Here is a 26,304-nt window from a genome sequence, read left to right on the forward strand (position 1 = left end):
GTAAATTTTGCAGCGAAACAGGTTGAATTGGCACTTTTCCATTTTTATTTTTATACGGATTTTTCAGATTTTATGAACCTGCCTTTTTTGTTGTTCGATGCTGATCACATTTTGATCTCAAATTGTTTAATTTTGTTGTCTTAGGGCAAAAAATTGGTCTTTTTGGGCGTCCGTTTAAAGGGCATTGGAGCACTGGTAATTTCCAGACACAACTGTGACTGAAAAAAAAAAAAAAAAAAAAAAAAGGCATTAACTCTGGCAACGATGAAATGAAATTATACTGATTCTGATATGTCCTCAGTTAGCATAAAGGAAAAGCCTTAAAAAACTGTAGTCTTGCAGACGAAAGAAAGCTGCAAACCCGAGAAAATAAAAAAAAAATTAAATAAAAAAGGGTTCAGTTTGCATGCCTGCAAACTAGAAGCCTAGCTGCAGATTATAGTGTTCGCCTCGCCTGTGTCTACAATTCTGCATTTCTCTCCCATGGGAAGTGGAATCGAGACATGACTCGATTTGTTTTCAAGTAAAGTCAAGTAAAATCAAGTTTATTGTGTAGATACGCTTAGCTTTAGTGAGACAGCTCACCAGTTAGTTTTCAGGTATTACACACGAAATTAAAAATAAAATAAAACGTTTTTCAAGCTAAGCTTTAACTTTTTTATGATAAGCTTTAACTAGTTAAATTTGACTCAGTTTTAGTTGGACCAAAAGCGGCGAATGACGCTTTCAATTCTTTTAAAAGCTTTCTTATTAGAAGGCAGATACATTAAATCGAAACTATTTTGCCTTGGACTTAAATATCTCGAGACTTAGGAGTAAAAGTTTACATTAAAATGTTACATGAATAAATTTCCGCTGTTTTCGACAGCCTTAAGTTGATCTTACCCGATACTAGCACTGTTTCTTAATCAGTTTTCTCAAGTAATCTTCGCAGTAGAGTAATGTTTTTTGTATTGAAAGCGGAGAAGGACCCTTCAAATGTTTTAAAAGCTTTCTTATTAAAACTAATACATTAAACCAAAATTTTTCCATCGTGAATTCTATTACAATGTTAGATAAATAGGACCATGGTGTTATGCACAGCCTGAGGATGATCTTACCCAATACTATATCCGCTAAGTTTCTACTCAGTACTTATCGACGCAAAAAGTCAATCTTAGTTTCCGCTACGTTCCCACTTGATACATCGTGAGCTGCGGCTGTTATTTCTGTTCCACCAAAATACATGCTGACGATAATTTCTCTGTTTTTACCTCTCCACGTGTCAGGCGACACAACCATAACACTTCCAAGCTTTTTTATGCCAGGATCTGAGATAAATTTGGAATCAGGGTTGCTTGCAGAATAAAAGTTGAATGTGATGTCTGTGTCAGTCGCACGGAGAAGAGTGTAGGTACTTGTAACTTTTTGCCCAATTCGCACAGAAGAGTTTTCTCTGACAAACAGATTAAACAAGCCTCCGCACTTCTCAATGCCATCTGCTATGAACTTCTTCTCCTCTGGGTGCTCACCATAAATGAAATCTCGTGAGCAATCGGCACCATAAGTGGTGGAAACCACTCTTTCTGTGATTTTCGCTGGTCTTTTTCCAAACAGCACAGCACCCTGGACAACTGCTATGGCTGCATTGATAGGAACAAGCACTTTGACTTGTCTGGAGAAGGCGTCTTTGATCTCTTTTTGAAGAAGGGCAGAATCAGCGAAGCCGCCAACGAGGAGCATCGTTTTCACCTTTGAGAGCTTTGGTTCTTGCAGGAGGCCCTTCAAATGGTCCTTGATAAGCTTCAGTGTGGGACGGAACAATTCCTTCATCTTTTCTGAACTGAGGGCGAGATACTCATTATTCTTCAGCTTAACGTTTCTGCTCCCATAGCGTTCCAGGGCTGGGCTTTTGATTTCTTTCACCATGGACACAAAACTCTGTGGCAGCCGGATGTTTATCATTACGTCACTATCTAAAATACGTTCTCCTCGTTTTTTGGCTTCAAACTGGTTCATCAGACACAGCCAATCTGAAGGATGTTTCAGACGGTAATTTTGGACCAACTTTACCCCAAATAATTCGTCTAAAAGTCTTTCAAACTTTTCATTTACTTTAATACCGCCAAAGGGACCCCCTGTAACCTTGTGAATTTCTTTGATGGAGCCGTCTTCCTGTATCGCGTGTACAGTCACATCAAGTGTGCCACCTAAATAACAACAATCATAATGATAATGATAATAGACGGATTCATGAGAGGGTTAAACTGACATGCTCGGTCACGCCTCAAGCTTTAATTATTATTAAGTAGGGGACGTTCTGCTTGGCTTGTTTTAACCGACATTTTAGGACTGCTTGAGACTTTGAGACTATTCTGCCCAATCTCAGTTTAGTAAAAATAATAATCTAACATTAAGAATGAACCGCACACGAAAGTAATGCATTAATATTTTTTCGTGTATAAAAAAGTGAGAAAGGATTATGCATCAGTCAATTCCAACAGTGCCCATCCCCCCCCCCCCCCCGGGCCGACCCCAGGGAATTAGGATTTTTTGAAAATAAACTGGTAAATGCCCCACCGCCGGGAAAAATAAATGTTCAAATGCCCCGGGGTGGTAGCTTAAACATGTCAAAATTGTTTCATTGTCTTCGTTTCTCTTCTTACTTTTAGTAAAATCTAAGCTAATTCAGGCCAAATTAAGTCCTAGCTGGGTCTTGCTTCTCGTAGTTAGAGCAAAAATAGGGCATTCTACAGCTCTAGCGTCCCATTTTATGTCCTATCTAGAGGTATTCAAAAAGAAACTTATTGTATTTGCCGATGAATTTGTCATTAAGGAAGCGACAATGCCGTAGGGTGAAAAAAGTGAGATGGTCAAATGCCCTGGGGTAATTGGGTGGAAGGCTAATGTCCGACCCGTGGGATGGACAGTGTGGAAAAATGCCCCAATATTGCCCGGGGGGATGAGCACAGCTGGAATTGACTGATGCATTATCTATTTTGATATTCGATATGCAATTCATTCCTGTTAATTTAGATATTTAGCTTCCACATTACGAAAATTATATTGCCGATACTTGACGTTAGCGTTGCATGCAAATTCTGCATAGCCGAGTGTTACTTCAGCTAAGCAGTAAGAAATGGACTTCGATTCAAAAATAAGAAATGTTTATTACACAAAAGTTAAAAAATTGCGAAATTGATCCAAAACCCTTGCCTTGTAAAAAAAAAATCTTCAAAATAGAATCTGGCAAAGCTTAATCCAATTTGGTGGGACGGTATAACATTTTAATATGTCTATAGGTGCAATTTACCTCCAATGTCAACCACCATGTAATTGCTATTCGGCCTTGACAATAACCCGTCCACAGTGGTGGTTCCTCTCTCCGACTTGAACTCGCTCATTTTTTTTTCCAAGCAGGAAATGGCAGCAGCTTCAGGTTCAAGAGCGATCATTATCTGCTCTGGATTTTTTGATGACCCCAAACCAGCCTAAGAAAGGAACAAAAGTGGTCAAAATGTCTATTATAATTAAATAAATAAATAAATGAATGCAGCCAAAGGACCTTTCAATATCGAGCGACCTCTCTGTGGAATGAGTTGTAGCCTTCGCTCAAACTCATCCCTTCCGTGACGGTGTTCAATCGGTTACTTAGGCAAAAACTTATTTATGACTGTTTTAGTTAATCCACTAGCTTTATTTTCTTTTATCATTGTCTTGCACTTAGTTATGCAATGTTAAATTGACTCTGATAAGCCCCGTGAGGACGATTCAATAAAGTATGTATGTATGTATGTATGTATGTATGTATGTATGTATGTATGTATGTATGTATGTATGTATGTATGTATGTATGTATGTATGTAGGTAGGTAGGTAGGTAGGTAGGTAAGTAGGTAGGTAGGTAGGTAGGTAGGTAGGTAGGTAGGTAGGTATGTATGTATGTATGTATGTATGTATGTATGTATGTATGTATGTATGTATGTATGTATGTATGTATGTATGTATGTATGTATGTATGTATGTATGTATGTATGTATGTATGTATATAAATTCAAGATAGAAAATGTACATTTTCTATCTTAAATTTATATTTCGCTCTGCATGTTTTTGCATCGAGCACTCCTGCGACTGAGTGAAGCAATCATTGTATTGTTTCTTTGTTTATGTATGTATGTATGAATGAATGAATGAATGAATGAATGAATGAATGAATGAATGAATGAATGAATGAATGAATGAATGAATGAATGAATGAATGAATGAATGAATGAATGAATGAATGAATAAAAGATGAATGCCTTCACCACTGAGTGGCCGTACAAAAACGACCGAGCGACCGAGGGCTAATAATCCACAGTACGGCCGGAGCGAGTTAGGTTTCGTAAGTAGTTTATTATATCGTACTCGGACCAAACTTTTTTATTATTTTTTTCTGTTAAAACAGAGTTCTGGTCGATTTTAAGGGTTTCCGCCATGACGTGTTCTTGATGACGCAAACAACTTATAAAAACAAGCTACAACGAGTTTGAAAACTAATCAACCGATCATTTAAGGTTACCCGGGACCTTCAGAGGTGTCTTCAGAGGTGTCTCGCGTCTAAGCGATGTAGCGTGTCCGCTTTAAACTGTAGATACCTGAACCCTTATATCAAATTAAAGCTTATAGAGCTGGCTATCCAACTAAACCAAGAATTTTGAAATCAAATGAATTGCCGAATTTTTAGCGCTGTTTTCTCGAATAAATTTTTTCACTTGGAGGAGCCACTTTAAAGAGCTAAAACTCAAAAGGAATTTGTTCATTTGCCTTCAAATTTGGACAGTAGCTAGTTTAACATATAAACAACAAAAACATGTCTGCGAATTTTTTCTTTCGAAATTTTTTTTTCTCTGAGAGTGATTTTTGTACGATTACTCCACATTTTTTTCATCCTATTTCGAAAATGCTCTATAACTTTTCACTGCGATTAAATATGGCAAAACGCAGACAGGTTTTTTAGCGCTTTGGGTTAGGAAACTGAGGAGCAAGTTAAATTAGCAAAAATCAAAATTCACTTTGACTTGTACCTTTAAAAAGGTGATTCGGACGCTCACATTTAGATGCTCGATTTATTTTATTTCAAAATTCTTGGTATGGTTTGATAGTCAGCTCTATAAGCTTTAATTTGATATAGGGGTTTAGGTATCTACATTTTAAACTGGACGCGCTACATCGCTTAAACGCGAGACACCTCTGAAGGTCCCGGGTAACCTTAATCATGTTGATTATAAGATTATAATCTCAACAGCTACGGTTTGTTAGTTTTGGAATTCTTCAGATGGTTTCGTCGATACCGGAAAATTTAATAGCGCATCACAAAGTATGGATCAAGAAAAGGTTGCGTGGAATTCAATTCAAACTTTAAGTAGCAGCATTTAGTCAGTCGCCCCCATCGCTCTCACCTCTGGCTACAAAAACAGAAGTGTAGGGATAAAATCCACCACAGAGTTCTTCGAAGTACAACTGGATTGAAGTCGCGGAATTCTCCTGCCTCAAAAAGAGCATATTTTTCGTTTTCGTCAATCATCTGAGTGGCTTGCGGCTTGTTTCCTTTGCCGTGTTCGTGAGCTAGTGACGCGCTTCGCAGCTAGAACTCTTCTCGATTTTTCAAACTCATTGTCTTTGAGTATGTTGAATGCATATTTCTTCTCAGATAAGTATTTCGAAATAATTGTTTCTGGCTCGTACCCTCTTCTACGTGCCTTGGTAATAAAAATAAAAAGACAAAAGGTGGTCAAGCTCAGATACAGGTAGGGTTTCAAGTGTCTGAGCTATAAGCTTCCATAAAAAGGAGTACAGTATTCATATTAGTAGTTCAAGCTATTAGCTTCCATAAAACGGAGTACAGTATTCATATCAGTAGTTGTCTTCTATATTGTGTTTTCACTTTTCTGTCTGTTTCTGAAATCGTCAAAGGCTTTCGCCGATGACTGCTTCAGAGGTTTCTAGATCTTCGGGAGAATAAAAATCGCTTTGTGAATGACATTCGTCTTCTTCATGCCTGACTCAGTCTTTTTGGTAGTTTCTTTGCGAAGAATGAAATTATTTTCAGGTTTTCTTTTCGCAGTTGTAGCTGCAAAGTTTGAATTTGCTGCTATTCGTAAACAAAAAAATACACTGCTTATGACTGTTTCCATGGAAACGGTTCGTATGGTAAAATACCGACTAGGAAAGAACCAATCAGAACGCTTGGATTTACCTCAAGACTGCCTTTCCATATATAATAAGCACTTTTAATTAGCTCAACGTTTTAGGGTTTAATATTGTACTAGCAATTGGTGGATGTGATATTGCCAAAGTACATGTGAGCTCTTGGTGAAGCTAAACCTGAAAACCGGATGAGGACAAATTAAGATACGATATCGAAACAGCACCTTTTCACATCCTATCGATTTTTGATGACAAAAACAATGTCTTATGGGCCTGGTAGCATCTATTTAATAACATTTGCGACGAACACGTCCCCTTGAAAGAAGTCAAAATTAAACTCATATCTGCGCCATGGCTTACCAAAACGATCCACGATAGAATGAACCAAAGGTATCAGCTATTGAAGACGCCAGTCTCATCCAAATGGTCTTAATTGTGGCAAGAGTACAACTGAACAAGCTACAAGTAAGGTTACGTCGGCCCTAAGGCAAACCGAAACTTTATACCTCTCCAAAATGTAAAAAAAAAAAATAAATAATAAAATAAATAAAATAAATAAATAAATAAATAAATAAATAAATAAATAAATAAATAAATAAATAAATAAATAAATAAATGAATGAATGAATGAATGAATGAATGAATGAATGAATGAATGAATGAATAAATAAATAAATAAATACGAAAACGAGCACCTACTGAAAATCTTTTTAATAAAGCTACAAATCAACAGCGCATAAGAGGATTGGCCTCCTCAAAAGAGTAGACGGCAGTCTTGCACTGGCTGACGAGGAAAAAAGCACAGATACGTGCTTGTGGTTCGGTATATCGGCTGTGCGGTTGTGCATACAAAAGTTGTCACATGCTATTAAATAAAATTAGCAACATGGCAATATATGAGTTCATTTGCTAATTTTTAACTCGTGAATGCGCAATGAACCCCAAGTTATTGTAATACGGACTGAATTTCACTCGTTTGCTCGCTCGCTCGATCAGCTGTAAACTTTATTTTAAATTAATCAGGATTTAATCAAAATCATAAATTATTCATGAGTTACGTTTAGTGCATGAATCAGCCAGCATTACGGGACAAAAAACAAGGACGTAAAATCGACTCAACGCATAAGTTATTCTTAAAAGAAAACACTAGCAGGTGTGTTGTCTGCTAACTCCTTCCATTGACCGAAACTACAGTGAAACTAAGGGACAACTTCTTATTTTGGTGACTGAAAGCGCCGCGTCGAAAGCCGCACAAAGCCCAGATTGTCGTCCAAGTCGACAGTTATTTTGCGCAAAATGGAAGAAGAAAATATGGTGGAGAAACGTGTGACGGTGTTCCATGTTCATTTGCGTATTTCTTTTTTTTTTTTTTGGCTGTCCGAAGTAATTTGACCGTTAAAACTGTAGCGCCAGAGGTGCCAGACAATTAAAAACCCTCACCATATACCTACAATAAATGATCTCATCTTTAGGAATGTTGTCTTTAAGTGGTGTTGGGCGCTAACTAAGAAGCAGCAGGTGGCCGATTCGAGTCCCGAGTCGATCTCTGCCATTAATAATGCTCAAAGTAAGTTTTTGCCTAAATAAATCTTCTTTACTTACACTTTATTACAGTCTTGGTACCCATACTTATTTTACTGCATGAACGTTTGGCATCAACGTGCCAATCTTACCTCAAAGGACCAATAACTCTTCAAAAAAGGGTTATTAGACTAATAATAGTCTGCAATCAAAAATTGTCCTTGCCGCTGATCGACTCAGGCAATTTGGGGAAACTTTAAAAATATCTTACTCGGCCTCATGTGATTACATATACAAACGTCTTGGTCTCTCACAGTATGCTTACTCCTTTACGGGGAGCGTTTTAACAAGGCGTTACATAGTGACAAACTACAGACCACTAAAAACACAATCTGGTATCTTATTTGTAGGCGGAAAGACAACTGTATTGCAAACCTTCAGCTTCTTTCTACAACGTGGAAATATTTTTCGCGGCCCGTTTCGGCCGTTTTTCCATTTAGTTGTAAAGGAAAAGTATTCATTCACCTGGCTGGAAATATACCATGACATTTATTTCATATACCACACGTTCGACATTTAAATCCTAGCAGTATACAGGATGTTTGTCCCATGAACGTAGTTGAATGGCTTTAGCTCCCACGAGTCTCCTGTGTCTCAGTGATATAGCATCCGAACTAGGAATAGGAAGGTCGACTCCTGATAGGAGCACTCGGATTTCTTTTTTCCGCGTACGCCTGTGTCACTTTCTAGAATAACATATCATTCTCATTCATTCAACAGGCTGGAAATATACCATCAAATTTATTTCCTAAAGGAAAAGTAGTTTCAATAATGTGTACATGAATATCTCACCTCATACGCTGCTTCTCTCATAAACTGCTTTGCTACTGGAGTCCATATGGCGGGAACAGTTAACACCCACTGGATGTCACCTGCGTTGTAGTAATCATCTCCAGTCGTCCGACAAATTACTTTTAGGGCCTCATCCTTTAGAAATTTGATCGAGGAAGCAAATACTGTCATAGCTTTCACGTTCTTTCCATTTGCTGCCTTGATAGTTGTTTCCGAGTTGACAGTCTATAGAAGGAGAGAAGTCGAAAGTGAAATAATCAATCGACGGATGTATGAATAACTTAATGACTTGAGCTAAAAGTTAAAACTAAAAACTCATTACAACCGTTCTATCCGATTGCCGGGTGGGAATCCGATGTGTCAGATACCTTCTCGAGAAATTGTTTCAAGTGCCCAATAGAGCCAGCGTTTTTTAAGTCTTGGGGCAAATTATTCTACAGACGAGCCTAGCTATAACAAAAGCTTCGTTTCAGGTTATTGGTATTTGGTTTGGGCAAAGAGAGTTTCCCTTCAAAAACTCTCAAATTAAAATCAGCAGTGTAGCCTCGAGTGAAAAGACATTGAAGATATTCCGGGGCAAGTTCATTCACTGTTTGGTATATGATTAGAGCTCTCTGTTTTTTTACCATCCCGTACCCAGACTACTCTGGTTTTTTGGTCAGCGGGTGGTCTCCTGTAGAGACTCAGGGGAACTGGATTTTTTTTACCGCAAGAGTTTCTGCAGTAAAACAATGGAAGCCGTCGCGGGACAGCCAATCAAAAAATGTAAATAGAAATCCAGATCCCCAGAGTCTCTCATGGCACCTACCCGCTGACCAAAAAGCCTGAGGACTCTGGGTACAAGATTTTTTTTACGGCGAAGGGACAGCTTGTCCCACTTAAGCTTCGACAGAAGACGGCTAGAGCTGGTATCAAAGGGTGAATTAGTAGCAACTCTGGCTGCACAATTTTGTAATTTTTGTAGCTTTTCACTCAAATAGCCACTCAGACAGTCCCAGACCGGACTGCAGTTATCAAATTGTGGTAATATCAAAGCGTTACAGACTCGAATCGCAGTATCCACTGTATAAAGGGTCGCATGCGTTTTAATGCGCCTATGGCTGAGCAGACTCTACTTCAAATCTCGTCGACATGTTTTGACCAAGATAATTGAGCATCGATGGTGGAGACCCAAAGATTTAGTTTGATCCACTGTCGATCGCTTTCTCGACAATACTGATCTCAATCTCCCCACACTGGGCATTTAATCTCTGCCTAGATCCAATTGTCATCAACGCTGCCCGCATTGGCAACATTTAAACTTAATCTGTTGGCTCTCAGCCAGCAGTTAAGGTTTTTGCGTTCTGGAATTATCATTATTATTATTTATTACTATTATTATTTATTTATTATTATTATTATTATTATTATTATTATTATTATTGTTATTATTATTATTATTATTATTATTATTATTATTATTATTATTATTATTATTATTATTGTTATTATTATTCTTTAACTTTATTTATACACGGGTAAAAACATCAGGACTTGAAGTAAATACTAAAATCGCATTAATTATATTATTTATTATATTTATTTATTATAATTATTTATTATATTATGTCAAGTTTAAGCTCGGCTGACGATTTCGCAGATAAGTTATATTAGTGTCATGCATCGGCGAACAATCTCGTATCATATTTCTGAGCTGATTTTCCAGAAGGTGGCTACAGAAATTGACGTTTTTGTTACCTTTTCTTAAGATATTTATTTATTTATTTATTTTTTAGCGTTTCTTATTGAATTTCACATCAGTAACTTAATAGATTACAATGGTCATTAGCAAATATTTATAAAACCAAAATATTTTTCTCCTACCTCCCCCCCCCCCCCCCCCTTCCCTCCCTGATTTGCTAACCTAGCCCCACTCTCTCTCAAACGTCTTCTAACCGCGCAACGATTTGGCTTTGAATTCGGCGCGCGCTCTGAGATCAGAACTAAGTCATTAGACCTAGCGTTTCGTTTGGCTTCCTGAAGCAAAGTTTTCCTGAGGACATCATTAAGTCTAGTGAGGGAAAAGTCTTACGAGTGCAGTTCCTGCCTCGTCTAATATGCTTGCTACCAGTAGTCCTCTTTAAAGCTAAACGAGTAATTTTCAGTTACTCGGGCTTGGACTATTAAAGGCTTGTATATTGTGGGCTTTGCTTGAGGAGGTGACAGTCTTTGGCTTTAAAAAGTAGGTCTTAGGGATGAGTTCTATTCGGGCAACGTGAAATTTTCGCGAATTTTTCACCCAGCCAAAGACTTAGTATATTTTTGTGGTGGCAGAGGGCGCTAACCCTTCCCTTTTCAAATGTTGATTTCAACATCCGGGATATAAGCTGATATGGAAAACACTAGCAAGAATGGGCAAGGATTTTCTCTTCAAGAAGCGTGAGTTTGAAAAGCTATTCTATTATTTTTCGCCGTTATAACTGTAGCGTTGTTAGGCTAGTCATCGATTAGTCGAGAAGTGCGATTTTGGTCGGATTTCCGGACTCAATGTCATAAATAATTTCCAGATGTTCGTTCGGCGTGATTCTCATTACGTCTTGAACTTATAATTAACACGGAAAATCAATTTAAAACGCTGGTTTGCCCCGATTAAGCCGATTCTTTTGTGGAAGGCTAGTCTTGAGCGCTTAAAGACCGGGTTTTGGTTGAGATTTAAGATGCGTTGGCGCCGTTAATAATTACCAAGTGTCACACTTGTTTAGTCGGATCACAGGTCATGTCTCATTTCACTCGGGTGTCAATGTCACGTCTAATTCCAAAGAAAAGCCCCTCTTTTCTCTTTCATAGTATTTCCTGACCTTACTTTCTTGTGATGAACCGTAACTGGAGTATTGTTAATGACTAGCATATTCCTTGAGCTTAGAAAGTCTCAAAATGTGCTCAATTTCTGTAGCCACCTTTTTGAAAATCAGCTCAGATTTATTCCGTTGGAAATCTGAAATCGTTCATGCCTCTCACCTCGTTACGGCTTCTTCCAACGTAGGATAAACGAACACAACATTGCATTCCCTTTGGTGGGAGAAAGGAGCAGGTCCGATTCAGTACAAAAGGGAACTCTACAAGTTCCTTCTTTGGTCCCACTGTCTGCCGCCATTTTATCGATCTGTGTTCGTGTGATTTTCAAGCGGGAGAAAGCTTCAAAGGGCAGGTTAATTGGTAAATTGCTTGTTTGTTTGTTTTGCTTACGGGTGAGTGTTTTTACTCCGGGCCGGAGCTGATGGTTTAACGAAGTGCTTCAATAGCTTTAAAAAAAACATTGCCCTCTATTTCATAAACGGGTAATCGCTATGAGTCTTCTTAGAATTGAAGGTTGATTTTCACTTGTATTGGAAAACTTTGAAAATACTCGTAAAAATTAAACTTTACAGTCGAACCAGGTCAAGCGTACCCCCCTAGACTCTATTAATGGATCGATTATTTGAAAATTGGACCGATTAGTCGTTTCAAAGAATGCATTCATTTATTCATTGTTAGCGCGGATCGATGTTCAAATTAAAATTCGTATAACATAGATCCGCGCTAACAGTAAAAGCAATAGCCTATAAAATTCAAACTACAGTACATAATTGAAACAGTTTGTTCGTTAAAACTGTTCCTGCGTGTTGTTGACACATTCATATAATTCGTTATGCAAATTTGGTCATGGCAAGAGCACAAAGTCAAGCGCTTGCAAATGAGTCGGGTTGAAAAATTCCAATTTATCTTTCATGTATAGCTAGCATTACCCACCTTGTAGCATGAAAAAGTTTGGTATGTATTATTATTTCACCAGACTGTCCATTATACCGCGACGAATAGCGCAACACATGTGCTGCCATTGTCGAAGGTCAACTGAAATGAACATCTTTCACTGTGAGTTCGCATACTTTTCGCCAAATTAATTTGCATATACCTCAAAAAGAGAACCTTTTATTATGATAAAACGCTTCCAGTCCTTTTTCATTTTTGTTTTTGAATAACTAACGGAAAAAACGCAAGTGTACAAACGTAAAATGTCCATTTAGTGATCATTAGTGAGTTTAAACTTACGCGACAGGATCACCGTGCCCGGTTTAAAATGGCGAATTTTTTCTCTGACAGTACGCGTTGACTGCTGTAAATCAAGAGAAATCTGCTTTTTGGAAAATCCATTGCTATATAAGTCAAGAATTGCCGCTCTGAATATATTAAGAGGGGTTTTTCACGCGGGCTTTATGGTTTTCTGGTTTCATGTATTGTTCGTATAATCCAATCAGAAATCTAATTTTGATTTGAATACTTGAAACGACTAACGGGTTCAATTTTCAAATAATAGATTCATTAATAGAATCTAGGGGGGTACGCTTGACCTGGTTCGACTGTAATTCTACTCGATCCCATGCAATTCCATATATTAACACTTAATAATATAATTTCCCCATTACTAATTTGTTTTCTCATTGTTGTGTTGACCCTTTGTCATATGGAAATACTGACAAGAGTTGTTGATATTGCTATTCGTACCTCATCGTTGTGTAGAGCCATTTTAAAATGCTTGAAAAAGTAATATCTCTGCTCATTGGATTCATCCTGTAGATTTGCATACGTTTCTTCCGCTTCGTATCCAAACGAATCAAATGATAGGTCTGGTTTAAGAAGCAGGCTTGTGGGTGTCTTGCTTGTGCGACTACCTTGTTCATTCAACCAATCTCTGCTTGTGAATATCGAATCAATCCCTTTATCTTTAAGGAATGAAAAGGCATAGCCACTGTAGGTGGTTCCAAAGTCTATAGCAACGATGACGACGAAAGATGACTTTGGAGAATATAGCACATCTAAAATAATAAAAAAAAAAAAAAACGTTATCACAAAGCACATATGTTAAATCTGTGTTCTGAATAAATCGATTAATGCGATGTGCTAATGTTAGAATTGGCGTTCCTGAATGCAACAGTCTGCAAATGTATTTATTGTAGTCGGTGTCATTTTAATTCCATTCTTTATCTGCAATTTACGAGATTATGATAAAATTCACAGAAACCTTATTTAAACACGGTCGTAAACGTTAGATAATGTGTTGAAACAGTGAAGTTTTCGAAAAGCTGATATAAACAAAGCTAGACCCTAAGCGCTATAAATGGGTCGGAAAGTTAGTACATCCGCTAGTTCCCGGAAAAAAAAAAGGGGGGGGGGGGGGAGGCCTTCAATATCTTCCGCTCGATTTCAACTCGTAACGATGGAGATTGAATCGAACTTCAGCTTCTCCTCGAGGAAAACAAAACAAAAGCTACTCAATTTATTTTATGACGCATTTTTCTGACGTCACCAACATCAGACAGATTCCTGATAATGAAGCAAACTTCTGGCTTTCGAAACATTTTCGTCAACAATCGAACAGCAAACTATGACAACCTTCCTACAAAACTTTTTAAAAGTGTTTCTCAGGCGTACGGAGCATAAACCCTTTCTTTATATTGAGTTCTAAGTTTACAAACAGTTTGTGATCTTATTTCTGTCGAGTCTCTATTTTTAGGCCCAAGAGTGATACGAAGAAAGCCAGAGCTATGGCCGCTGCGATGTGGAACTACTTGATCGTCTTTGTGTTACTAAACATGCTGAAATTTTGCTCAGTTGATCTTACCACTCGATGCCATGTCTCTGGCCCAGTGACTTGAAAGCCTTCAGATTGTCAAACAAGCGGGATAACGTTCAGCTGATAAAGCTTCCAGCTCCAACTTAAACTGTTTTCCAAGAAGGAATGTATTTATTATCGAAGGTAGTGCCAAATATTTCCCAAGGGGGTAAAGGTCAGCTAGCTTTATAAACATCCTGTGTTTCCGAGAAAGAAAACGGATTCAACCTTATTAGTAACAATAGCTACAAACCAGGCCTGGCAAATTTCAGAAGGACTTCACTTTTGTAATGACTGTGTTTATCCGCATAAATCCATAGGTAGTTAATGGACGAACGTAACCTTAGCTCATTGTTTCATTACCAGGTCGGCAGGCAGTGACTCTTTCTAGACGAATTACTGAGTCATGCAATCGCAACCGCAAACCACAAACAAACTCCCAGTACGTTTGTATAACTGATAAAAAATGCACGAAAACAATCTGGTATTCCTAGAAGCGAGCGACGGTATAGCCACAAGGTCTTCCACTAATCAGCATAGATTTCATTTACCGCTTCGCTCGCCTAACTAAAAAAAAGGTTTACGTAAGCCTTTTGTCTGTATATATCTGTGTGCAAGTTGATTGGCAGTCAAAAGTGTTCTTCCGGTCTCTCTTCTAGGAAAATGATACATCCGGGACCTTTCCTTTTGTTAAATAATTGATTTTCCCGTGGTGTATTTTGCATTTTCAAGTCAAACATGTCGTCGTACAGTCACCCCGGTCGAGCTGTTCTCAGAGAAGATGATTCGTCGAGGTATGATGACGAAAAACACGACGGAGACTCTCTCTTGAAGCTATCTGAGAGCCTTACAACGGGACTGAAGCAACTCTTACAGGAAAACAAGGAGTTAAACGAGAGACTCCTTGAACTGGAAAAGAAATATCGTGATTCTTTAGGCGCTATCAGGTAAACATGTAATACATTATAATTACTACATTTTAATTTATCTATGACTGTTCGAGGTAAATCCTTGTTCGGTAAAGAAGTTTAAATTCATTTGAGGTTTACAAAATCCCTCAGCTGCAAACAAACTAACGTTACTTCGGCTAAAAGGACGAACGCGTTAAAGTAAATAACCATGGAGGTTAAGGATAATTATAAATGGTATTTAAAACATATTCTAGGATAAGAATATATACTTCAAAAGGATAAAATATCTCCCCATATTTTGATAACTCAGTAAGCAACATTCTTCTATTTACATTCTATCAATCGCATTTATTCTGCTCAGCTTTTGATAGGGAGGGGAGAGGGAAAGAGTGACTGTGCTGCTTAAGCGCATAAATGACTTTTTGTACTATTAAAGTAAACGTACCATACAATACTTTGTGCCTTTCCCCTGAAATTGTTCATGTTTCATGATGCAACAAGATTTTGACAGCCCTGTATTTCGAAATTTTCATATTTTTCACCTTCTTCTGCACCATTTTTAGTTTATCGTTGTTCTTTTTTAATCCATTGTAGCATTATTTATTGCTTTTTATCATTCTTGGGGAGATTTGAAAGGTTAAGGCTTTGGAGAGCTCGAGAAATCCAAGATGGTGGATCCAAGGTGACGGACATGAGGAATCGATGAATTAATTTGTTTATCACATAATGTTATCACCTTTTTTTTTTCTTTTTTTATACGCCAATGGAAACGTACCATTTGTTTCAATGTCAAAAAACAACTAGATTTATGAAGAGTTAAGGGGGGCGAGGGGGGGGGGGGGGACCTTTTTTTCTTGGCGTAGATGTTGGTGGTTACATATTTATCCCAGCTTGCAGTCTACTGTAAATTTTCAGTAATTGTCACGTTCGTTTGAGATTTGTTTTGTTTTGTTTCTGTTTTGCTTTATTCTAATATAGCATATTTATTGAATGATTTGACTTTCGATCATTAACAATTTAAGGGGACAAGATGGTGATCAGACCAGTCAAAGGATTCCGCATAAGCGTGAAGTTGACATTGTTTCTGATATGACAGAACACTTAAAAGAAAAGGAAAAGGAGGTGGACTTCCTTAAAAGAAGGTGCATTGCTTTGTAAATTAAAAACAAAATGTATATGTCTAAGCATAAAGTGCCAATCCACCCCTTTTAAACTTGTGACTAATTCAACCCCTTCTTGCTACAATTTGGGGTTAAAATGGAATATCCAAAACCATTTAAGCTCATTGTAACTATAGGGTGCATGTCAAACCGTACAGTTGGAATGTTGGGATATTAATATAGCAGAGTCAAATTACTGCTAGAAACCTATATGCATCTCAGTTAGCCCTTGGCTTTGTTTCAGACCGTGAAATTAAACCATTTGAAATGATATTGTCATACTAGTATTCTTAAAAATGAGAGGGAAATATTTAATTTACGCCGGCTCTAAACCATTTCTTCCGTTTTCGCTGGTAGTGATATACATTTTTTTTTTTATGTTCTGGTTCTTTCAGCCCTGTGAAAATATCTGAGTTCAAACACTGTTTCGAGTACCTAAGTCCTTGTGCTTTGCCAAAAACGCCGTTACAACTGGTAAACCCCGTTTCCATGGCAACCAGCAGACGATGCCATTACTCCTAGTTAGTTTCAAAACGGGTTCCGCGCACTAAAGTCTCGCTGTTTTTTTGTGTGAAGAAGAGAGAAACTCCAAAGTATCTCCTCGTAAAGTCAAAACAATTTCTGTACTAAGTTTGGGCAATTTCTGCAATTTTCGTTTCTGTCATTTATTGCAGTTGGCCATGTATAATTCTACCTAAGATTTTTTGAAGTACAAATACCAGCTTAAAATCCTAACATTGAGCCAATTTTTAGAAAAATTCACAGTAAAAAACTCGTTAAAGCAGCCTTACTTTTCAGCCCAAAACTGGCCTTGTTTCGCGCAAACATAATGAAAATCCCCGTATCAGTTAGAAAACTGCGCGCGCTCGCGCCATGTTAGTACCCAGTCGCCGCGTGCCAAATAACTGTATGGCGTCGCCTCAATAAAACGCCACACCCTGTAAGAATCAACGCTTATTGTATTTGTCATCTTAGCTCCTCGTTAATTCAAAGTAATACTTAAAATTAGACGACACTGCCTCGTTACAATTAGCTGAAATTGGCCACTAAACTTTCTTCTGTTTAGTAAAACGCCCTAAATAATGTCCTCAGCTAACCAACGGTTTCCTTTAGACTTGCTGCTATGTCGGAAAGAAAAGTAAACCAGGATCAGCGCGTCACTGAAAACACTCTGAGTGTAAACAGGCAATCGGAGCTGGAGGAGGAGTATGTTAATGGATTTCAGGATGGGAAACGTCTTGACGCTATTGAGATTGTGACTCAGAAGAAGCAATCACGAGCTTTAAACAAGCCGGTCTCAGCATCTACACTAGATTACCTAAAAGCCTCGAGACTTGCCTGCCTTATTTTTGAGGTACAGATTTACATATATTATAACTACTTTATTAGCTGGATGTGGACAATCCACTCAGTTACCATGAAAGTTGTATTTTTATCAATATAGACAGGAAGCTCGTCCTAGGACTAGAACCTTATAACATATATGGAACCTTTTGCGAGGAGGACCAGTTTTCCGTGTCCGTTTACTGGTACAGCTTTTCACTTTGTTTAGTTGAAATGGAAAAGAACGCCTCTGGCATGGTAGTGAATGATAGTGAAAGTTATACTTTTATGATTAAATAATAATAATAATAATAATAATAATAATAATAATAATAATAATAGTAATAATAATAATAATAATAATAATAATAATAATAATAATAATAATAATAATATATTTTTTATAATTAAATGATCTCTTTATTAAAATATTCCAAGGGAAAGCTATATCCACAAGTTATAAGTAGAAAAAAGAATAGTAAGAAACCTATTCACAATTCAATCGTGATTAAAAAAAAAGAGTATCTCGAAGCACAACAGAGCTATTTTTAAGCACAATATTATAAAAACAATGTCATACAATGAATTGTGTGAAACTCGCGTTTTGATTGGTCTAGAGGAGTGTGTGATTAGAGTATAGACGCACGATTGACGTCATCGAGTGGTGTGACCGGCGCACGTGGTCAGAGTCTAAAGTCCAGCCAGAGTGGCTGGTCAACAAAGTTTCGCAAACTGTTTTTGCAAGTAACGGACAGACACAGGCAAATTTTTGCAGGAAAGGAAAACTGCCCGATAAAAAAAATTGGACGAAGACCGTTGAGAGTGATCTTAACGAAGACAAAAAGGCTAGAACCTTGTTGTGACGTGAAAAGGAACCAAATATTTGTCGAAATATGTCGCCGATAGAAATCCGGTAATGGCGAGTAATCGATTACAAATCGCAGTGAAGCGACTTACATGCTGTAATATTTTGGGGTCAGGATTTCCTTCTGGAATAAAGGTTAGTTTTCAAAATATTGTCAGTGAAATTCTTTCAGGTTATACTCTAATTTAGAAGATCATAATTGCATGTGTGTAGTAGTCTAACACTGAGTTTCTGACTCAGCTCAGGCAACGCGATGCTCGCTTACGAAATGTGTTGAAATGTCTTGGTTATTGTATAAAACAAATAGATTCCATTTTGCCGTGGGTCTGTACTCTGATAACGCACAGAGGACGTGAAAACGTGGTGAGAACATCAGTCACGCTACTCGCCTGCGGCTCGTAGCGTACGTCTTTGTTTTCACCACGTTTTGACGTCATCTGTGCGTTATCAGAGTACAGACGCACGGCAAAATGGAATCTATTTGTTAAATATTAAATTTAAAAAAAGAACAAAAGTCATTCATGTGACCAATCATACAATAATAATAATAATAATAATAATAATAATAATAATAATAATAATAATAATAATAATAAAAATAATTAAATAAAATTAATGCTGGACCATTATGCATAAAACGGTTATCTGAAAAGGCCTTAAATGCGGTGGTGTTGGGGTTGCAGAAAGTCAACGACGGGAAATTAATTAAAAAATACTCAAATACAATCTGAGCCAAAAAAATCAAATCGCTTGTGTAATTGTAATTGAAGCTGAAAGTTAGGAGGATTGAAATCTCATGATAAATAACCTTTTAAGTTTTTAAATTTTTCACTTTTATACCAGGTGTCTTACGAGTGTGCCAAGATGATTAGAGAGAACTTTACTGGGATATCGTCATCACTGCTGAGCACTTTAATCAATAATGCTCCTTCAGTTGCCTTTCTGGACCAAAAGAAGGTCTGTAAAATGAAAGCGTCGTTTAGCATCATTTGTTTTTAATTGTTTGTTCACCTTCTATTTCTTTGATTTTTTATTCCTTTGTGTGATAAATTGTGGTTACTACCGATAAAAAAAAGGTTTCCATAATATGTAGTGTCAGCATGTCAATGGAGTCCTGAAATTCAAAAAAAGAAAAAACAGCCTTGAAATACCGAACAGATGCTGCGTTGTACTGAAGTCCTCACACGTATCGGACAAGAATAAAATAGAGTTATAACTTATAGAAATAGACGAGATTCGATTTGGTTTGTTGGACGGTAGTACATTGCATCATAGCTGATCCACGCGTTTCAGAAACGGTGATTTAGGAATTGGAATCGGATAGCACACTTTTCAAACCTATTGGGCTTATTCCGATAACCATGGTCAAGACATACATACCAGATAGTTTCTATTTGACGATAATGTTCCACTCACGGCTAGCTTTAAGGATATATGCAACTTAGCGTCGACAAATTCTGATACCTGCCAAACGTTGGGCTTACCATCAACATTAAGAAAACTTAAGTCATGCACCGACCATTACCAGGGAGATTATTCCCCTGTCCGTAACGTCATTCTGAACGGCCAGAGACTAAACGTTATAAACAAATTCACCTACACTGGCAACACGCTTTCGCAGAATGCCATTTTGACTTATGCACTGGGATTGCCAGAAACTCTGCCTTTGGAAACCTAAACCTATTGTCAGGAACAAAAGTGGTATCAGACTGGAAACCAAGCTGAAATGTGCAGGGCTATCGTACTCCGTAATCCTGTAAGCGTGTGAGACATGGACAGAACACCTACGTCTAAGCAAAAAAGTAAATAATCTCAACAAGATCCACATAAGTAACGTCCTGGAAATGAATTGGTAGAGCAAAATCCCGGACACTGAAATACTCGATAAAGCAGTCTCTATACCACGCTGACGCATTCCCAGCTTCATTTGACGCATCATGTAGTTCGCAAGCCAACCGCACTGCATTATGAAGAGTAGCAACATGTAAAGAGATTCCATGGAGGAAAGAAACGCTTCAAAACCAAAATGGTCAGACAAAGCATCCAACATCAGCCCTTAAGAAGGCATCCAAGACCACACTAAGTGGCGTTCACCTGTCCCAAAGTAGCAGCGACATATGAAGCAGACAGTAAAACGTACTGGAGAACAACGTAGATAGGTCAGGAAAGTCCAGATCAACAGCATTCTGCCTAATAAGACGTCGATCCTTTGCAAGCCATCTCCGCACTTATATAAAAGCTCACACGAACGAATTTCTAGCCGACAGAAGTGGCTTTGATCACCAGAGATGGACGAAAAAAAAATTTAAGAAAAGCACTTAAAGCTTCAAAACAAACAAAAACAAAAACAAAACATAAATATACCAAATAAAATAAACTTTAGGACATGGTGTGTAGGGAAAAGAGATATGTGAGAAGTGATAACAACCCCTCCCCCGCCCCACGATATCTTCGTTACAGTGTGTAAACCATTACACTAAACGTCCTATTCCAATGTCCACATAATTAGTTTGGTGATGCCATTCGCCCTCAGTACCACTCAACTCTTTATCTGTTTCAAAGTGACCACATTATTGCACTGAGCTCGTCATTTTATGCATATTCAGTGAAGGCTTTGCAATCGCTCTTGAGATCATCTACGGCCAGGGGGCATTTGAAGTCTAAATTTTGAGATACAAATTTTGCGCTCGGGGATTTGATAAGTGCAAGTAGGAAGTTAAGAACACGGTCCTCTTCCTTGTTACTTCATTTACAAAAGCTGTAGTTTTTTTTTTTTTTTCAATTTGTAACCTAAAATTAGATTCAACATTTGCCAGTTGTTTCACGTTTAAGCGCAATTTTTGTGTTTATCTTGTAATTAAATTTTGTTCCTTTTTCTCCTGAATTCGAAAACAATGGGAAAGAATATAATTGCAATGGAAATAAATGTGATGAAATATTTTAGGCCTGTTGAATAAATGAGAATGATGTATTATTCAGTAAATGACACAGGCATACTCCAAAAAAAAAAAAAAAAAAAAAAATAGAGTCCCCCTATCAGGAGTCGAACCTAAGACCTTCTGATTAATAATTCAGATGCTCTACCACGGAGCTACAGGAGACTCGTGGGAGCTAATTATAAGGCCATTAAACTAGGTTCAAGGGACAAACATCCTACATACTGCTAGGATTTGAATGTCATGTGTGGCATATGGATGCCACACAGTGAGTCTTCTTATTCTTTTCTTTTTTTTTAGCCTGTTTATAGCGAGCTCTTAACGTCTAAACCACCTCCGTGGCCAATGGGAGTTCAAGATACATTGAGCGAACTGATGGTGCATGTTAAGGAAACTGCCAGGAATGACAAATTGGACATACGCAAGCTTGCTCTGGTAAGAAAAGCTAACCTGCGATTACAAGGACTTAACAGAGGCATCTTCCATAAGTCGAGAACGAGAAATGACGTCGAATGTTATTTTCGTCGTGGTTGGCAAATGGCGGCCGTCTTGGATCCGTTATCTCGGATTCTGGATTTCCCAAAAACTTCAAGAAATCGCCGAAATTAAAAGAAAAGTAATGAGGGAACACTAATTTGAACTAAGAACATAAAAGTTTAAATACAGGAACACAAGTACTTTTCTTTATTTTTAAAGGGGAACTTCCATAGTCTGGAAAAAAAAAAACTGTGAAAAATATGTTACTATTTGTTGCCAACGAACAATGACCGACCAGATAAATCTCTAAAAAGACGCAGACGTTTAATAGAAGTGACTTAAATATTATAGAGGTTATTCAGGCTCAAAGTTGCCACATGCAAATCCGGAGGTCTTAAGTAAAATTTAAAGGAACATTACACTACGCTAAACAGCTGCTCGAGAAGCAGAAATTCGAAAAGTTTTATGTTCTCACGTGTACGAAAAAAAAAAAAAAAAAAAACTCCCGTTGCAATTGTTTTTGTGCAAAAAATGGCAAAACAGACGCCTAAGAAGGCATATTTTTCAAGGAATCTTGTAGAGTGGTGACCAGACAACAATTTGTTTCAAGACATGTTTTCCATATCGCAGAACTTTAGTTTTACTATTTTGTAGTGTGTATCATAACATGTGGCAGGTTTATTCTTCACTATCCCCCTTACTAAAAACTGCCAAAACGAACAGAAAAAAACCGACAAGGAAGAAAAACAATGTCGAATCACAAAAAATATCTTGTGAAAAAGGAGAACTAATTTATCTTTAACAAAGCAAAGTTACTGGGATCCCTGTTCTGGAGCAAGGGGATTTTCCAAGGACAAACTTGCCGAGGAAAACTCTATAATGTGATAAGGCTTTGTTAAGATCGATGAAAGCTTTTTAGTCGCGTATACGAACGGTATAAACTTACAGGAGAAAAATAACGAAAAATGCGTCCACTCTTTACAAACGAACAAGTTATTTTTTCAAAAATCATGCAAAGTAAAACTTAACCATAGTCGATAACACTTGAACACTTGTGAGGCTAGTCAGTAGTTTACCAGTCGTTTACACGAATTAACAAAACTTACCAAGGACAGTAGGTTAGTGAAAAGCTGTTCAAATTAAGATAAAGAATGAAAACAAAACACAAGGACATTTAACACTTTACTTATGTAGTTAACACAGGCAACAAAGCTTGCTAAAGAACGGTTCAATTGCTTAGCTGATGCGCCGCTGGAATTGTACACAAGGGGTCAATCTGTAACGTCACGGCAAACATAAATATATGTTATTCACCGGCCGAGGGCACAGATTTTTTTCCTATACGGACCGGTCTAGGCCGTTATATAACGTTAAAAAGACTGGACTGTAGAACTGAGCTCTAGAGACTGCTCTGCAGTTAGCAATATTATTAAGCTAAAGTTAAATGACTTACAAACACTGCAAGAAAAACTTCAAAACAGTTTTCAAAGCAAAGTTTTTTTTGCAACAAAGTCAAATGAATACTCTACTCTTTGAAGAACAACTTTTCTTTTCATTTCATTGGCCAGTTTTTCGTTCGTTTCACATCGTTTAGTGATCGAAAAGTTTCACTTCAAGAGAAAAAAAATGTCAACGTTCCGTCGTGCCGGATCGGAGTAAAATGATGTCACTTCAAGATACCCCGCGAATTCCCGTTACCATGTTGGTACCGTGGCCGCGGTTAGAGATAAATTAGGTCAGAATTATTTTGATTAAAATAATTCATTTATTTATATTAATTGATGCCTTTCAGACCGTCAGAGAAACTCTACAAACTAAATGGAAAGATGAATTGAATCCACCAAGGCCGAAAACTAAACAGGAGCCAGTTCTTCCTCCCTTCAACGAGAAACTGTTGAACAGCCTCGCGAATTACATCGATTACTGCTGTCGGTTCTCTTGGCGTGTCGTTGCTCAATTACCACCGCTGAAGATTGCTTACCAGGGTCACAAGTTTGACCCCAGACATCACACCGAAAGCCAGTGCTTTCCAAGAAACAAGAAGTCGACTTCACCACAAATAAGATGCTTTTTATGGCCAATACTGCTAGACTCTGATGACAATGTTCTCGTGAGAGGAGAAGTTGCGTTTTATTAGAAAATGTAAAATTCTCAAATCAAGAATTCAAGGCAAAGAAGGCCAATTCTTAATCTTAAAATTTGCGAAGACTATATAAAACTAACTTTTGACTTAGGTGTTACTTTGATTGCCGTCAAATCCCGGATATAAGCCCCTTTAGTTATAGACCCATCTCTTTGTAAACAACAATTTTATTCCGGCTATAGGTTCCCCCAATCCCATTTCGCTTAATTAGGCCCATCTTTTTTTCCAATTACTAGATGCCGTCAGCTGATCAAGCCTTTAAATACGGAGCGATCCTATAAGACCAGGCTGAACAGTTCAGACTGTCAATCAAAAATCCCAAACGCTCGTATCGGATTGGTTGATTACCAAAGGTTTTATTTTAGCACGTTCAAGTTCCCGCAACTTCGATTCGAAAGGACGTGACGAGTCGGCGGAGAAGCTGTTTTAGTTCGAATTATTTTGTTCAAAATCAATCTAACAAATATGGCTACAGGAGAAGAATTTAGAAAGTTAAGTTATTCGTCCATTTTGAGATCGGAAATTCATTTATCGGCTGGTAAAATCTTATCCTTTCGAGATATTTCCGAAATGATTGGGATAAAGTTCGTAAACAAACTCTAACTCGACATAGGTTGTTCTTCTGAAACCTACTTACGAGATGGAATCGCTTCGATCCTTCGTGTCCTTTAGTGGGGGAGAGCTGAGTAAAGACACAAAGTCGCAGAAGCAAAGCCTAGAAGAAACAACGGAGCGGGCAACGGAGGAGAAAAGTGAAGTGTCTCAAGCGGCGAGCGATCGCACGCAAGACGACGGAGCTGATAATCTTTTTGAAGTCGGCCTCTCTATTGCTTACTGTATAAACTTAGAATATATTTAGTACTGGCTAATTTTAATACTGATGTGAGAGCCATTGCCATTATCATTTCATCCATAAGATACATGAGAGCAACATCAGGTCGTGTTTTGTTTATATCTTTGGTGATTTTTCGAATAATTTTAGCAAATTATGCAAATATGCATGATCACTTACGAAATGTGTTTAGATGTTTTTATTTTTGACTTGTGCATAGAAGTTTAGAATTTATTACTGCCACTTCCAGCGGATTAGTAGAGTTAGTTTTCACGTACGTGATCGATAGATACACAAGCGGTAATGAACTTGAACCCAACATGACAACTCAAGCAGCCGTTTAGCGGAAAACATCTCCCAATTTGAAAATCCCGCCAGTTTTGGCGAACAACACAGACTCGTTTTGATTATCGGCATGTTTAAATGGAGGGATGCAGATGTCCAGTTCGTCGCAGGCTTCAGTTTATAATGGTTTCGATCTTTGTACTGTGTATTTTGGTAGAAGGATTTTCGAATTTCGAGGTAAGTTTCGTATAATCTTTCGATTGCGGCAACGAAACTTGATTATTTCTGTTATTATCGTTAATCTCGCTAATTTCTAGTGTTTTACAAGATTTATAGTTAGCGTTTAGCTTATTTTTATTGATAAATTGATTCCCTCTTCGATTTTACAAACGATTGTCCCTCTCTCTTTTTTCCTCGACTGATCCGTTAGGAAGCCAACAAAGCGCTTCAAAGGGGGCGTGTCCTTCCCTTTTATAGGATCGCTCCGTGTTTAAGAGCGCTCCCCAGGAACTTTCACCTACGACCATGCAAGATAGAAAAATCGAAAATCGCCAAACTTTGTCATAATAAAGGTCTACTAAAACCATCTGTAGAAAGACATGTTTCAGTTTGTTTAGATAATTGTTTTACCTTAGAAGTGACTTTTTCATTCTGGTGGCCTGTGAGCTGGTAAAACCGACCTAAAAGTATCTCTTGTATGGGCCGCTAGCGGAATTACAGCATGCCAAAAATAGTGCGAAATTCAACTACAAAAAAAGCATCCTGGTACATGGTTTTGTCAAGACTATATTCATTGGGATAAGCAATGTTTCGTGTACGATCTGATGAAATAAAATTTTAGGGCAAATGAAACGATAAATTTTTGTAGCGCTATTTGAACATACTATTTATCAAAAGTTGACCTTTTGACCTTCAAAGGACGCCAAGCTATTTTCACATCACACCCGCTAATTTTGATTTTTCCAACAAACAATTCAAAACTCTGGGTATTCTTTTATATCACAATGTTAAATAAAGTCAGTTGCTGGAATTGGGATAGGTTTAACGTTAGTAAATATGATTTTAGTTACGAACACGTAATTTGGTTCAGGGCTACAACATCGACAAATTTGCATATAAATTAGTTCGTTTTGTTTACCACATAGAATATTCTTATTTACGTTAACTTTACTAAACAAATTAAATCACAAACAAGGTTAGTCG

General features: G+C 37.6%; 2 protein-coding genes across 2 annotated transcripts; one reads left to right on the forward strand and one right to left on the reverse strand.

The window, feature by feature from the left end:
• Positions 1–529: 529 nt before the first annotated feature.
• Positions 530–14,337, reverse strand: LOC146462727 (heat shock 70 kDa protein 12A-like). The gene is made up of 5 exons (XM_085085356.1): positions 14,179–14,337; positions 13,062–13,372; positions 8,541–8,765; positions 3,293–3,470; positions 530–2,189 (listed from the first exon to the last, which is right to left on the reverse strand). Exons 1-5 carry the CDS (start codon positions 14,189–14,191, stop codon positions 1,135–1,137), a joined length of 1,782 nt encoding a protein of 593 aa, XP_084941482.1. The 5' UTR covers positions 14,192–14,337; the 3' UTR covers positions 530–1,134.
• A 481-nt stretch (positions 14,338–14,818) lies between these two features.
• On the forward strand, positions 14,819–25,701 carry LOC146462728 (uncharacterized). The gene is made up of 6 exons (XM_085085357.1): positions 14,819–15,116; positions 16,103–16,222; positions 17,354–17,594; positions 19,272–19,385; positions 21,665–21,799; positions 23,634–25,701. The coding sequence occupies exons 1-6, from the start codon at positions 14,908–14,910 to the stop codon at positions 23,976–23,978; spliced, it is 1,164 nt and encodes a 387-aa protein (XP_084941483.1). The 5' UTR covers positions 14,819–14,907; the 3' UTR covers positions 23,979–25,701.
• The last annotated feature ends 603 nt before the right edge of the window (positions 25,702–26,304 follow it).

Source organism: Pavona decussata, unplaced genomic scaffold (genome assembly GCF_977016875.1).
Source record: "Pavona decussata unplaced genomic scaffold, jaPavDecu1.1 SCAFFOLD_186, whole genome shotgun sequence".
NCBI lineage: Eukaryota > Metazoa > Cnidaria > Anthozoa > Scleractinia > Agariciidae > Pavona > Pavona decussata.

Excerpts from the sequence above, each read along its gene's own strand:
- LOC146462727 (XM_085085356.1), bottom strand. Across the intron at positions 8,766-13,061 it reads TGGCTCTACACAACGATGAG|ACTGTCAACTCGGAAACAAC; the intron begins GTACGAATAGCA and ends CTCCTTCTATAG. Across the intron at positions 2,190-3,292 it reads CATGGTGGTTGACATTGGAG|GTGGCACACTTGATGTGACT; the intron begins GTAAATTGCACC and ends GTTGTTATTTAG.
- LOC146462728 (XM_085085357.1), top strand. The coding sequence starts at position 14,908 with ATGTCGTCGTACAGTCACCCCGGTCGAGCTGTTCTCAGAGAAGATGAT. Across the intron at positions 17,595-19,271 it reads TTGCCTGCCTTATTTTTGAG|GTGTCTTACGAGTGTGCCAA; the intron begins GTACAGATTTAC and ends CTTTTATACCAG. Across the intron at positions 21,800-23,633 it reads ACATACGCAAGCTTGCTCTG|ACCGTCAGAGAAACTCTACA; the intron begins GTAAGAAAAGCT and ends GATGCCTTTCAG.